Source organism: Haliotis cracherodii, unplaced genomic scaffold, assembly GCF_022045235.1.
Source record: "Haliotis cracherodii isolate W230 unplaced genomic scaffold, xgHalCrac1.p SCAF_17, whole genome shotgun sequence".
NCBI classification, from domain to species: domain Eukaryota; kingdom Metazoa; phylum Mollusca; class Gastropoda; order Lepetellida; family Haliotidae; genus Haliotis; species Haliotis cracherodii.
Window position 1 is genome coordinate 11052703 of NW_027266272.1, and position 16193 is coordinate 11068895.

General features: G+C 44.1%; 1 protein-coding gene across 1 annotated transcript; it reads right to left on the reverse strand.

The window, feature by feature from the left end:
- Positions 1-526: 526 nt before the first annotated feature.
- Positions 527-15853, reverse strand: LOC139464890 (uncharacterized). Its single transcript, XM_071246465.1, has 6 exons — positions 15658-15853; positions 9149-9371; positions 6348-6828; positions 4723-4789; positions 3243-3565; positions 527-2309 (listed from the first exon to the last, which is right to left on the reverse strand). Exons 2-6 carry the CDS (start codon positions 9364-9366, stop codon positions 2229-2231), a joined length of 1170 nt encoding a protein of 389 aa, XP_071102566.1. The 5' UTR covers positions 9367-9371; positions 15658-15853; the 3' UTR covers positions 527-2228.
- Between the last annotated feature and the right edge of the window lie 340 nt (positions 15854-16193).

The following is a 16193-nucleotide window of genomic DNA, read 5'->3' on the forward strand; positions in this document are numbered from 1 at the left end:
ATATAGATTGATCCAATGAGTGAGTGAGTTGGGTTTAACGCCGCTTTTAACATTATTCCAGTTATATCACGGTGTGTCAGCTTAATGTGGGAGGAAAGCCCCAAGTGATGCAGGTCTAAGACGTTTACCACTTCGGTGAAACCCACGAGCACGGGTATGGTGCTGACAAAGCTAGAAACATAATAGGGACGAACCGGGATTCGAACCCACAATCATAGGTTACTGGCGTGCCCAAAGGACGCAACTCTGCACAGCGACTGGGCCACCCGTGCCCCCTGATCCAATGCAGACTGGGGTAAGAAATTAATCTGCAACCACATGCCCCCTCCCATGTTGGAAATGCTGGAAATTATGGATCTTCAAAGATAAGATGTCTAAGATACCCATCAGCAGTTGTGTATTATGCGAATTATTTTTTTTTAATTAAAAGTTTTAATCAAATGATTTTTTTTTAAAACACGTAAAGTATTCTTTGAGTGCGGACTAAGCGTATGTACAGTTCATTTTTTAAATATAATAATATTTAAGGATATTTTCATTTGAAAATCCACCATATGAAAAAATCAACTGTGAGGTATATTCTTTTGCTCCTCAGTTTACATACGGGTATTCAACCTCGAGCTGCAGTTAATACAGAACAATTACGTAATGGTCGAAATTGCACCGGGAAAAAAGAAAATGTTTCTCTCTCGTGAGTGAGTCTGGTTTTACGCCGCTTTTAGCAATATTCCAGCAATATCACGGCGGGGGACACCAGAAATGGACTTCACACATTGTACCCATGTCGGGAATCGAAACGGGTCTTCGGTGTGACGAGCGAACGCTTTAACCACGAGGCTACCCGACTGCCCCTTCTTTTGTGATGTTTGTCAAATAAGAAGCAGATTCCTGAGAATCCTGCCAATAAGCTAGAACTTAAGCGTTCATCTGCGTCATGCGTTCACAAACGTGTGTTAGTCTTATTCGGCTACTTTTAAAATAAACTACTGTTTTAGTTCTCGCCCACTCTGTCCTACCTCTATACACTAATTCTGGACCCTGGTAGGGAGATCTGGGTTAATATTGGTCTTAAACACCAACCAACCAAACATCGTATGTGGGGGTGCAAATACAAGTATCACTTGTCCCCAACTTGATTCAAATAAAACTGTTTTCTATAAAAAAAAAATCTAGGGGGGCAACTGCCCTCCCTGCGCCCCTGCTGGCTACGGCACTGCTGGGAGGTTTGACGGTTATAGTGAGTGTGTGAGTGAGTTTGGTTTTACGCCGCTTTTAGCAATATTCCAGCAATATCACGGCGGGGACACCAGAAATGGGCTTCACACATTGTACCCATGTCGGGATTTTGACGGTAATAGATAAATTAAAAGATAGCACTGTATACTTACTTGTAAATCACGTCTATCCACAAGGCTAAACAAGTGTTGTAAATATGACATTTACAAGGATAAACATACATTTACATTAAAGATATGTTCACCCATTGTCGTTGGAAAATATACACGTATTATTATAAATTTACTTCTAAATATCCAACATTGTAAATTGTGAAAGGGTGAGGTCCACTAACGCGACACCCTTGATGAGAAACAACACGTTTATTTTATGTGGCCATAGCATTTTAAAGAATAAGGTTGAGAAATGAGATTAGGTTTTGTCAAATTGGGTTTTCAATGGGAAACTATTAATAAAAAGTGGTCGATGCCTTATATGGCAGTCTATGGAGAGGAGGGACGAATAACAGGCACATTTGGCACATGTAAAGGATGCGTTATTGTATCAGACGCAGAATATCAGAGAGAGAAACACAACGGTAAGCGAGGCCAGACTTCTTTTTTGGTTCACTCATTTTTTGTCCAAACATTCAGGTCGGTAGGTCATTTTTCTTATTTATAATTTTAAATTAAAATTTCAAATATTTCTCTTGATTTCCTCTCGCGATTAATCGTATTTGTAGTGATTTTAAGTTTTTTAAGTCAAACTGGTTTATCATAGTATTGCAAATAATTTAATTACATTGATAGCGACAGTAAATGTTTTGTTTTTAACATTTTACAATTTACTGGTCTGCGGAATGAAAAATCCAACTGCTTATATTGAAATTTTTAATATTTCACATTTCGATGTTTTGGAGTAAACCCAACTCAAAAAAACGTCTGACCCGGCGCCATCCGTCAGTGTTGACCGCGGACCTCATGAAGATAAAACTGGTAGTTCATTGACCTCTGCTATTTCTTATCCACACAGATGCCGACCTGCACGGCGTAGTGAGCCGACAGGGGCTCTCCCCTGTAACTCTCAAGTGTCCGCTGAAACCAGAACAACAACTCTATAGAACATGTTCACAAACCCTTCAAACGTATATCAAATAGCATCTTCCCGAGGTAAGGGAGTTAACTGGCTGTAAAACTCCAGCCTGGTTCCCTGGGTATGCTGCGCTGACGCTGTAGCGCCAGCGCAGCATACCCGGGGAACCTGCCTGGTAAAAGTCCAGTTTCCCGAGCCATGGGAGTAGTCCAGTACTGGGCTGCAATTATGGAGTCATATTTTGGCTGGAAACTAGACTTTTATAGTCAGTTGTATCACTGTCAAGTTATCCGTACTCGTGAAAAGTAAAACGTATACTGATCGAAAAAAGTAAGGGAACGGTCATAAATGGGCGCATCAGGTTGGTAAGGAATTGTGAATCTGAGATCGTTTGACAGGGTGACCACATCAGATCCTATCATGTCCCCATTGACGTATTTTTTAATATGTAACATAATGGGGATCGAATGGTCGGGCTTTGTGTATTGACTGGTTATATGTCATCTTACCCCAACGAGTGGTCTGGTCTCGACTCTAATAGGTATTTAATGTAGCTTTTGTTGATTGCGGCGTTAAACGACACTCACTCAAGACAAAAAAGTATTAAGGCAATATGTCGATGTGATGAGTTGCGTCCCTTCAGCATACCAGGAACCTATGATCGTGGGTTCGAATCCCGCTTAGCCCCGAATGTTTCTAGGTTTGGCAGCACCATACCCGTGCTTGTGGCTCTCACCGAAGTTGTAAACCCACAGACCTGCATCACTTCGGGCTTTCCTCCCACATCAAGCTGACACGCCGTGATATAACTGGAATACTGCTCAAAGCTAACCCAACTCACTCATTCGTTCACTAAGGCAATATTTGTAATTGAACCCTTACCGGTTCTGATCAGTATATGTCAGGCTGACCCTTACGCTTATATATTAACTCACCTTAGCGCTGTACGGTACGAACCCCTTGGTCAGTACATGGTCAAGTATATGGCTCTTGTTGTAGCCCATGCTGCGGACGAGTTTGTTGTCTGCGCAGTAGCTGCAATGGCCAATGTGTTCCACATACGGAATAGAGAAACCGGCATAGATGAGAGCGGCGTAACTTGCCCCAAACAACGGCGTTATGTTCCACGGGAGCTGTGGGCTGGTATTCAAGTCTCCCATAATCACGTGGTTTTTCGTGTCCCCTGACGACATGATATTATACACCCCCATGAGATTGTCATAGGCGCGGTTAGGGTTAGCGTCCTTCTCGCCGCAATCTGAAAAGAATTGTTGAAAACGTTTTAAATTCTGTCAACACCTTGATCAAAACACTATGAATGATCACAAATGTCTTATGTTCAGTAACAGCGCGAAAATATACTACTATACCCGATTTTTTTCTTAATCGATAACTTTACTTAATCTGTTATGTTGTGTTGTCTATCATCTTTTGAGTAGTATATAACGAAGACCTGTGAAGATCCCAGTAAAAATTGGTCTTCAGCAACCCGTGCTTGTCGTAAGAGTAAGAGCGACTAACGGGTTCGGGTGGTCAGGTTCGCTGACTTGGTTGATGCATGTCTTCATATGCCTGTTGCGTCGATCGATGCTCATGATATCAATCACAGGATTGTCTGGTCCAGACTCGATTATTTACAGACCGCTGTAACATAGCTGGAATATTGCTGAGTGCGGCGTTAAACAACAAGCAAACAAACGAAACGTGTATATTGTACAATGTGCCAGTGGCGGACCTAGGATCGGGGGCATGGGTTGGGATGGGTGGAAGTTGCAGGGTGTGTGCATAAACGTTTTGTTTAGATGCAAGTGTAAACCTCCGAGGGATTGTTATGGTGACTTGGATATATTGTGCCCCACCCATCCCTAATGTGCCCCACCTATCCCTATTGAGCCCCGTCCACCCCTTATAGGTTTTTTGAGTTAAACAACTCTTGCTCAAAACTTGTTGGATGAGGGGTACAGCGTTCAAGGCCTTAGTGAAGCTTTCAAAACGCTTTATGGTAACACGTGGAGGACATTTCCACATTTGGCCAAAGTGACCAAAATGGATGTCCTCCACTTGTCTACCAGAAAACATTTTGAAAGCTTTACTGAGGCCCAGCACGTTGTAACCCTGATCACACCAGGCATATCGACTTGAACAGGTCACCCAACAAGGGCCGCATTTGGATTACAAAGTTCATACAAAGTTCATACACCATACACCTGTAGTGTTTATCATGTCCAAACCATATTTTCATGGTTTGACCTTCAGATGTAATTTGAACTTTGATAAATGGGTTTGACCCTTGAGTCAATATGACTTTTGACATCTGTAGTAGATGTGACAGGCACACCACCGAGGATAAAGAAACAGACGCATGAATGGTGGTTTCAAACACCAAGAACCGACATTTCTACATCACCAGCATACCTTCTACGGCCGGAAGTTGATCACTGGCGTGTAGATGCGCACAAATAACACTACCGACATCCTGTATCTAAAAACAAAACAAAAACTCAAACATGTTGTAAGATACCACATATACTGAAATTGATTACACACATATATCAGCTGCGACGTAAAATACGGCATCGTTGCTAAGAACTACAGATACGAATAGTAAATGGCGAAAACAATCTCAATAAAATAAGATCTTAGTTCTCGCTATCGCTTTACAAAGATCTGATGACATCCAATTACGGGTCACGTCAGAACGACCTTTCCTCCGACCAATCAAAGCGTCGCTTACCAGATCATGAAAGTGACAGTCGGAACGTGTTTTCTAATCCTGCAACTTCGAAAACGTTAACACGGGGCATTCCGTACGACGGTTACGGCCCGTACGACTGATTCCGTCAAAATTATCGTCTAACTCTCGCTTCCGTGGGATAAACATTTGAACGGAGGAGGCGTTGCACAGTACGTAGGCAGCACTGCCATACCATATATCGCAATCGCAACCATATATTAAACGTTCCGGAATGTTCGTTTGTTCGTTAATCGAGAACTGTGTCAACATATTTTTCAAGCGTTGTCTGAAATGGAAGTCGCCAGGTTGAAACGTGTGCCGTAAAGCTCGTGAAAGCTGCTTTCTGATTGGCTGATGTCGGCTTCTTGTTAGTCGTTTTAGTGATCGGTCAAAGTTCGCGAAAGGTCGTTCTGACGTGACCCGTAATGGGATGTCCTCAGCTCTTTGTTTAGCGGTATTGAGAACTTAGATCTGATTTTAATGAGATTGTGGCGAAAAGAAACCCCATGGTACAAAAAAATAAATATGGTCGGGTACAAAATTATGCAAACAGTTTCAGTTGTATAAGGTCATTGATGGTCCTTTGTTCTTAGAATTTGCCACAATATGATTACGAGAGGAATCCTTATGTATGAATGTTACGAACAGAAAATTGAGCCAGAGTAGGGTGGCCCAGCGGTCGTCGCGTTCGTTATGCATGAAGCCTCCCTTATGAGTTTGCCTCCCTATGTATGGGTATTCCTCCTCCACATCTCAGTTATTCACTCACTGAATCTCATCAACTTACCCCTTCTCAACCACTCACTCACCCCAAAACCACCACCCACTCAGTCACTCACTCCAAAACCACCACTCACTCACTCACTCACGCACTCACTCACTCACTCATCCGATTCACCATTCTCCACGTTGTCTATAACTCCCTCAATCCAATACTCGCCAACTCACCAAGCCACTCTCTCACCCATTCACTCTCCAGGCATGTACCTGGAATATATAACAGTGCCAATGGTAGGCAAACAGTTCTGTGTGCTTATTTCTTAATGTTTGAGGTGTTTAACATTGCATTGCAACAATCTAAAACTAATTTTTGTTACAGACCCACAATCAGTGAATATTTCCCGAACATCGGCCTCTGAGAACGCATACATTAATTCCTCTTTACTCGCCAGTGATTCACTAACCCATTCACTCTACCACTCGCCTATACACATACTCATTGACTAGCTCACACATATCCTGCGTCCACAGACACAAATATGGACTTAATTCGAACACAATGATTCCAGAAACGCCATTTTAATACCTCAATCTTCAAAAATCCATGATTCCCCGTCTGCTGCCGCACCATGGTCGTCCCCGTGATGTTCAGCTTGCTCAGCATCAGAAGCCCATGACTGTTCAATCTCCCCGACATCCCCGGAAACGCTACAGCTTCACCACACTCGGCCTCGTACTTGGCATTGTTCGGTCGCCGAACTATACACGCGATACACGCGGCGCTGATCTCGTTCATGTAGCGGGCACAGTTGGACGCCATACACTTCATGAGTTCAGTCCCGAACAGACCTTGGCAACTGAACAGCAAACAGTACCCCATGGGGACGGCTTCCATCACCTTGCAGGGTTCGGCTCTCAGCATGGGGAAGTACTTCTCCAGCCAGGTCCAGATCACCATCTTCTTCACCTCCGACTCCGACTCGCCCACGGTGTAGTGGACGTTGCTGAAGGAGTGGGGGAAGACGCCCTTCACGGCTGTCGAGATATGGTCCACGTCGGAACCCTTCCTGAAAGCAATGGAGGAGGCATTTGGTTGTTTTAGTGCATTGGTGATCAGGACCAAAATGGCGACCGTGGTGCAGCGTCATAACTCCAAATACTTAAGTGGGTTAGTGAGTTTGGGTTTTACGCCGCCTTTAGCAATATTCCAGCAATATCACGCCGTGTCGAGAATCGAACACTAGTCTTCGTCGTGACGAGCGAACGCTTTAACCACTAGGCTACCCGACCGCCCCCCAAATACTTTAACTAACACATATACATACAACAGTCGCAGAGCTACGAACACTTTGTGGATCATGGACCTGGGCCCTGTCCCACAAAGCGATTGTAGCGCTACGACTTTCGTAAGTCTATGTTAAAGTATGGGACTTACCATCATCTTAGCGCTACGGTCGCTTTGTATTATGGATCTGAGGCCTGTTCCACAAAAACTCTTAGCGCTAATACTATCGTAAGTCTATGCTAAAGAATCGGTGTTCTTAGCGCTAAATCGCTTTTTGGAAGGGAGCCTTGGATCAGGTCTTCGCATTGGACAGTCTGTCAGAAAATATAGGACCCGTGAAGATCCGGGAAAGAAAAGGTCTTCAGTAACCCATGTTTGCCGCAAAAGACGATTATGCTTGTCGAAAGAGGCGACTAACGGGGTTCGCTGACTTGGTGGATGCATATCATTGTATCCCAATTGCGTGGATCGATGCTCATGGTGTCAATCACTGGATTATCTGGTCCAGACTCGATTATTTACAGACCGCCGTCATATAGCTGCAATATTGCCGAGAGCGGCGTTAAACAACAAACAAACAAATAGAGAACAAAGAAAATATAGATGCATATATTTTGGTGAAATACAATTAGTAAGCGTAGACAAAATACAGCACTCTTTGTCTCCTGCTGAGATGGGCGCTACGTGGGAAGTGAGTATTGTGTAGGAAGTGTAGGAGTGAGCGAGTATGATTTTACACCGCTGTCCGCAATATTCCTGCAATATCACGGCGGGGGACACCAGATATGGGCTTCACACATGTGGGGAATCGAACCTGGGTTTTCGGCGTGACGAGCGAATGCTTTAACCACAAGGCCACCACCCCGGGAAGAGAATTCAGAGTTCAGAGTAAAACCATATAAATCAGTGCAAGGAAGAAACGAGTAAGAAAAACATACGGATAGTTGATAAAACAAAGCACGAAACAGTAGGATATATATTCAGGCAAACTGAAAGGTGAACCGGTAATGTAGGTTGACTGAAGAAATATCGAACTACGTCGTCAGGATGTGATAGCAAACTAATGCAGCCTGGTGTAATTTAGACATTAGGTCTATTTTAGACAATTTAGATTTTCTTTAGGAGTCCATGAAACAATTGTAACTCCACGGTGATGTATTTGACACGCTCATCATAACTGTGTTTGCAGTGTTTTCAACCTAGAAGCGTTTTGTTAAAAAAATATATCAAATGCAAGTTTTAAGTGTATTCCTTTTTCTGCCACAGTTTTATGTCATTATTTCATTATTTTAGCAATGATCTCAACTAGTCGTCTTTACTAGTCCCATGATTTATTTAATCCCATGGTTTGCCTGCTCCAGGAACGATTATATGTCTGAACGATTTGAGATACAGCTGAGGTGAGGTGAAATGGGGTTAAACGTCGCGTCCAATGCACTTATATCGCGACGTGCATGTACGTGTGTGTATGGCTGCTTGTACTAGTCCGGACTGATGCCGATTTATAGTGCGAGCTCACTGAGATACCATGCCGCAGTTTAACATGAATATCCCACTCAGACACAGTGTACTGACTCCGAGCCGACCAGTCCTTGTTTTAGCCCCTTAATGCCGAGCGCCAGACAGGGTAACAACAAGTACCATCTTTTAACGTCTTTTGGTATGACGCGTTCCGGGATCGAACCCCGGACCTTCCGCTCTCCGGGCGGACGCTCTACCACTAGACCACGGAGGCGGTCTCAAACACCATTGAAGGGACCTACGTAAGTTCGAGTTATCCGAGGTTGGTCGGATGAACTTGGCATTCTTTTAACGATTGACACTAAGAGTGAGGATCACGACACATATGCAACAAACAAACAACGAGAAAATGAAATAGATGTCCAACATTACTGGAAAGAAATGACTTCGGGACAACCGTAACTTCGGCACATCAAATTAAACACATCAGATGCTAACTAATGATAAAGAAGGAATACGCAGTGACCAAGCTTTTCTTCGAGACAGCCGCAAGTTCGACACATCAAAGTTCGACACAAAGGTGTTTGACTGTATAAGTAATACTTCCATATTAAAGTCAATTTATTCACTCAGTAACTCACCATATCCCCTGGAGGCAGACGACGTCAGCATTTGTCTCCGCCAGAGCCAATGGGATCAGCTCTTTCCGTTGCTTATAATGTGGGACCAGTTGACTTAGGTCAGCGTTGAAGGTCATCAGTTGGACCTTATGGCGGCAGACGGCCCGAGCAGACGACACTGTCAGCGTCCCGAGGAATGTCAGGAGGCCGAGGAGGAAGGGTCGATGTCGGCCTCGCATGGTTACTGAAATGAAAAAAAGTCAAGCATTTCACAGGGTAAACATTGTCAGTAGGAATCGGGTTTTTTCTGCTAGACACATATACAAACGGAAAAAAGTAACTGTGCTTCATAAAAAGTGGTGTAACATAATATTTGTTCATTCGTCTGATCAATGTTTTATCATAACAAATGCATTGAGAAAGGCCATACCTGGTAACAAAGAGACAGATCGACACGCCCTAGACAATGTCAATATCGGGTGTGACCACCATTTGCGTTGATACAAGCAAGGCAGCGGCGGCCCATTGATCAAACCAGATTGAAACATTTGGATGTTGTTCCAAATGTCAACCTAAGATTGGCCCGAATGTGCTAGCATTACCCGCTGGTTGTGATCCTGTCGTAGCCATCTTATCATCTCATCCCAGACATGTACTATGGGGGAGAGACATAGCCGGCAATGGCATTACAGCAAGGTTATGATGCCTTAAAAGTCTGTTACAACCCGTGTGGGCCGGTATTATCAGTCTGCACAGTGACGTTAAGTCCTTGCATTTTCCGACAGCGTGCGCCATTCAAATTGCTATTGAAACAATGAATTGTGTTCTCCCATAAGTTGTGATGACGTCCCATAACATTACACTGCCACCCCCAAACTGACGACGTTGAGTAACGCAAGCGTTGCTAAAACGTTCTCCAGGACGCCCGTAGACCCCTGCACGACCACAAGAGCTGCCTCATCTGTGAACACATCTATGAACTCCTCTGTGGACGGTATACTGTCCCAATCTTGTCTTCTGACCCTCAGATGCTGTCTACACCAAGGTAGGTGTGCCTGACGGTGACGTGGAAGCAATATTAAGCGTATCGGTTGCGTATGTTTCTTCCACGAATTGGTCTCAACCAAGGAATTGTCCGATCTCTTAATGCGAAAGTTTGGTATCGATACTGTGGATGCACCAACCATATATGGTTGTCTTGTTGACGTGACGTTACACGTGGACGACTGGCCCGTGGCACGACAAGTGTGTTATCCTGCTGTAGATTGCGCAAATTGTGAATCACGACCCAAAAGTCGAGGGGATTTCTTCATGGATATATATTGAAAGATGCATTATTTACTTTTAGAATTAATTTATTTTTACTGAACTTTATATCAAACACAATTACTTTTACCTCATCTCATCAACGATTATACATACAGCTCGTATATCAAGGCCGTAGTTAACTTTTTTTGACAGGGGGGCAAATATTTGTACAAGTATCACTTGTCCCCAACTTTATTCAAATAAAACTGTTTTCTATCTACGGAGCAGCCGAGCTAAATATATTGTGGTAAATACCCCGAGTTTGGAATAAACGTTGTATTTATGGAGCCTTGCCGAGCTAAACATATGGTGGTAAATACCCTGAGTTAGGAATAAACGTTGTATTTACGGAGCAGCCGAGATAAATACCCTGAGTTAGGAATAAATGTTGTATTTATGGAGTCTTGCCGAGCTAAACATATGGTGGTAAATACCCTGAGTTTGGAAAAAACGTTGTATTTATGGAGTCTTGCCGAGCTAAACATATTGTGGTAAATACCCTGAGTTAGGAATAAACGTTGTATTTATGGAGTCTTGCCGAGCTAAACATATTGTGGTAAATACCCTGAGTTTGGAATAAACGTTGTATTTATGGAGTCTTGCCGAGCTAAACATATTGTGGTAAATACCCTGAGTTAGGAATAAACGTTGTATTTATGGAGTCTTGCCGAGCTAAACATATTGTGGTAAATACCCTGAGTTAGGAATAAACGTTGTATTTATGGAGTCTTGCCGAGCTAAACATATTGTGGTAAATACCCTGAGTTTGGAATAAACGTTGTATTTATGGAGCCTTGGCAAGGTAAATACATACTGGTAAATATCCTGTTTTAGGAATAAACGTATGAATGGAATCTTGGCGAGCTAAATATATAGTGGTGAATATCCTGTTTTAGGAATAAACGTTGTATTTATGGAGCCTTGGCGAGGTAAGTACATGGTGGTAAATATCCTGTACTTGGAATAAACCATGGCTCATTTTGAAGCCGATTCGAATGTCACGACGGTAAGAAATGCTGTCCAATCAAATAATTATCATGAGCGAGAGAAACTCTGTGCTCAATAACAGTTAGGAGAGATGGAGATGATGACGTCACTTCCGGAAAGAAGCTAGGGTGGTGAAAGGGGCCAGGGTTATATCAGAAAAAGATATAATATCACTGGATATATTAATAACACACATGACAGACACAGACAGACCTGAGCCCATTCCTACCCATACATGTTGTGTCTGTCCAATTATTACTGTAATAATACGCCCATTACTTACTCCTGTGTGAAAGCCTCGCGTCCAAAAGACACCAACATTTAACTATGTTTGTTATTCTTTAAAACAATAAATCATAATTCCATCCGACATATAATCTATAGAGATAGCCCACTGTATGTCCAACCACGACATGGTATAACGGGGTGTTATACAACAGATAGTGGTCAGGTTACATGCGGCCTTGGTGATAGCACTGTCAGCGGTTGTTGATGGCACTCAATTGCAGCACACGTTTGTATCGCCCTTAAACCTATAGTCTATACAGTAAATGCAGTGTACAAGCCAGTAGTTATTTCTAAAATACTTTACTGTCTCTTACAGGGTGACGGTGGGTTTGACGGCGTGGGTGAAGGTGAGTGTGTGGGTGAGGGTGAGGGTGAGTGTGTGGGTAAGGGTAAGGGTGTGGGTTTGGGTAAAGGATGGGGGTTTGGGTGAGTGAGTGGGTGAGTTTGTGTGGGTGAGGGTGAGTGATGGTGAAGGATAAGGGTTTTGGTTAGTGTGTGGGTTCGTGTGAGTGTGTGGGTTCGTGTGAGTGTGCGGGTAAGGGTAAGGGTGTGGATAAGGGTTTTGGTTAGTGTGTGGGTGAGTGTGAATGTGTGGGTGAGTGTGAGTGTGCGGGTAAGGGTAAGGGTGTGGGTTTGGGTAAAGGATGGGGGTTTGGGTGAGTGAGTGGGTGAGTTTGTGTGGGTGAGGGTGAGTGATGGTGAAGGATAAGGGTTTTGGTTAGTGTGTGGGTTCGTGTGAGTGTGTGGGTTCGTGTGAGTGTGCGGGTAAGGGTAAGGGTGTGGATAAGGGTTTTGGTTAGTGTGTGGGTGAGTGTGAGTGTGTGGGTGAGTGTGTGGGTGACGGTGAGTGTGTGGGTGAGTGTGTGGGTAAGGGTAAAGGATGGGGGTTTGGGTGAGTGAGTGGGTGAGTTTGTGTGGGTGAGGGTGAGTGTGTGAGTGATGGTGAAGGATAAGGGTTTTGGTTAGTGTGTGGGTGACTGTGTGGGTGAGTGTGAGTGTGTGGGTAAGGGTAAGGGTGTGGATAAGGGTGAAGGATAAGGGTTTTGGGTAAGTGTGAGTGTGTGAGAGAGTGTGTGGGTGGTGGCGAAGGGTGGGGGTTTGGGTGAGTGTGTGTTTGAGGTTGAGTGTGTGGGTGAGGGTGTGGGTGAGGGTGTTGGTGAGGTTGCGTGTATGGGTGAGGGCGAAGGGTGGGGGTTTGGGTGAGTGTGTGTTTGAGGTTGAGTGTGTGTGTGAGAGTGTGGGTGAGGGTGTTGGTGAGGTTGCGTGTATGGTTGAGGGCGAAGGGTGGGGGTTTGGGTGAGTGTGTGTTTGAGGTTGAGTGTGTGGGTGAGGGCGAAAGGTGGGGGTTTGGGTGAGTGTGTGTTTGAGGTTGAGTGTGTGTGTGAGAGTGTGGGTGAGGGTGTTGGTGAGGTTGCGTATATGGTTGAGGGCGAAGGGTGGGGGTTTGGGTGAGTGTGTGTTTGGGGTTGAGTGTGTGTGTGAGAGTGTGGGTGAGGGTGTTGGTGTTGGTGAGGTTGCGTGTATGGGTGAGGGCGAAGGGTGGGGGTTTGGGTGAGTGTGTGTTTGGGGTTGAGTGTGTGTGTGAGAGTGTGGGTGAGGGTGTTGGTGTTGGTGAGGTTGCGTGTATGGGTGAGGGCGAAGGGTGGGGGTTTGGGTGAGTGTGTGTTTGAGGTTGAGTGTGTGGATGAGGGCGAAAGGTGGGGGTTTGGGTGAGTGTGTGTTTGAGGTTGAGTGTGTGTGTGAGAGTGTGGGTGTGGGTGTTGGTGAGGTTGCGTGTATGGGTGAGGGCGAAGGGTGGGGGGTTGGGTGAGTGTGTGGGTGAGTGTAAGTGTGTGGGTGAGTGTAAGTGTGTGGGTGAGTGTGTGAGTGTGTGTGGGTGAGTGTGTGTGTTGTGAGTGAGTGTGTGGGTGAGTGTGTGGGTGAGTGTGTGTGGGTGAGTGTGTGTGTTGTGAGTGAGTGTGTGGGTGAGTGTGTGGGTGAGTGTGTGGGTGAGTGTGTGAGTGTGTGTGGGTGAGTGTGTGTGTTGTGAGTGAGTGTGTGGGTGAGTGTGTGGGTGAGTGTGTGGGTGAGTGTGTGAGTGAGTGAGTGTGTGGGTGAGTGTGTGGGTGAGTGTGTGGGTGAGTGTGTGGGTGATTGTGTGGGTGAGTGTGTGGGTGAGTGTGTGGGTGAGTGTGTGGGTGAGTGTGTGGGTGAGTGTGTGAGTGTGTGGGTGAGTGTGTGGGTGAGTGTGTGGGTGAGTGTGTGGGTGGGTGAGTGTGTGGGTGAGTGGGTGAGTGTATGGGTGAGTGTGTGGGTGATTGTGTGGGTGAGTGTGTGGGTGAGTGTGTAGGTGATTGTGTGGGTGAGGATGAAGGAATGGGGGGGGTGGGGGTGGGTGTGATTGTGTATTTGAAGGTGAGTTTGTGCGTGAGTGTGTGGGTGAGGGTAAGGTTGAAGGATGGGGGGTTGGGTGAGTGTGAGTGTGTGGTTGAAGGTGAGTGTGGCTGAGTGTGAGTGTGTGGGTAAGGGTGAATGTGTGGGTGTGTGGTTGAGGGTGTGGGAATGGGTGTGGGTGAGAATTATAGGGATGTTTTGCCTTATGTAAATACACGTTAAGTGCAATGAATGATGTTGTCTGTGGTCTGTCATTGTAGCAGGGCAGCTGTAATTCAAGCATCCCGTGCATCTGTCTGGTGACCTATTTCCAAGTTGTTTCACATAGTTAATGATAAAGTATTAGCACGTACTCAGTTTGTACCACTTTACCTATGTGATTAAAACGCAAAATGGACTGGCCAATGACCATTGGGATGTACGGGGTACAGACGAAATATTAGTGTACATGCAGTTCACATATACAAGCAACCTTGCATCCTCAATTACCTAGTCTCTCTCTCTCTCTCTCTCTCTCTCTCTCTCTCTCTCTCTCTCTCTCTCTCTCTCACACACACACACACACACACATAAACACACACACACATCGACAGACACACAGAGGCGTACACATAGACAGACAGCAGACGAGTAGACACTGCTTGAAACGCAATGTTAATTACAAAAGATACCATACAAGTATCACCGATAGATTCTCCTGTAACTGTCTATCATGTGAATAAAGGCAGGTAAAACCAATATAGTTGGTATTTGTCTTCCAGAACCTATTCCACAAAAAGGGCGACCATTTGAGACCCTGAAGAGGAATAATGCCGTACTGTTGAACAACTAATAGGTGTAATATACTTTGTAAAATACATTGTACACTAGACGTGCCAGATGTCCTGAAATACAGCGTGTTGTGGGTGCAAAATACGATGTGTGACTTCCCTTTTCAGAGAAAAACTATGTACGTCTTGCAGGCCTGGCAGGAATTCAGCATCAGGCAAAATCCAACCTTTTTTCCTCAACCCAGAATATGAAATTATCGGCCTTTAACAATATGAAAGGACCCTAATTTCGATATTAAGACCACAAACAACAACCTATTTAGAGACTGAAAGCGTTTTCATCAGTTTAATAATCATTACTTTCTTTCACATTATCAATTAATAAATGAAACCTACACAAATATATGTACAAACGTTCAAACGGAGTTTTCGTCCTGTTTCAGTTGTCGAAAACCTTGTAGAAAACTCACCCATACCTGCAGGGAAAATACAAATAAAACACCCCTATTGTACTCAAATATCACCTTTATGTTATGACCATCTAATAATGGTAATACATTACTCAAAAGAAATCAAGAACATCCGATATTTTTATATCGTTAATATTTCATGGCATGACAGATCAAACGTAGTCATATTAAAAAATCGGAAGTTATTTAACTTCTTTTGAGTAGTATATATATTTAAATCATGGGTATATGCTAAATTTATAACAATTCGTGATGCGATGTATTTAATAAGTACTTTCAGCTTGTAAAGTACGATGAATATACACGACTATGTAATGTGACAAAGATGTCTCACCTCGAGTCGTTCACTTTCTCAGACGGCGTACCTCCATCTTGCCACACATTGTCCGTCTACACGCCCGTGTATGAGCCGTTCTATTGACAAACCAAGCGTTTATGTCCGACACTTGCTCGATCGCTTTATGCAATGAAGTTATTGTTGAATTTAAATGGAAGTACCTGACAGATGGCCTCTGTATACAGCCAGGTATACGGTATTTATGACTCCGTTGGGAGCGGTCGATGTGTATTCCAGAATGATAACAAGTGCAGCAGCCTTATGGCATGGAACGTTTACAAAGCGTTATTGATTTAAGCACTTTCATCCCGAAGGTGGCATAACATAAAAAAATATAAAAATAATTGATAATAACAGTTAATTCTGTTATTTCAGTTAAAAAGGATTCGTCATGATAGGAAACATGGAATTTTTTTATATGTCATTTTTATGTGTCCTTATTGGCGCAACAGTTATCTTCTTGGTTGAATTTTTTTTATCGAACACCTTGCTGTTAAGATCTTTTATGGAATCCACTGTATGCAGTTTTGTTT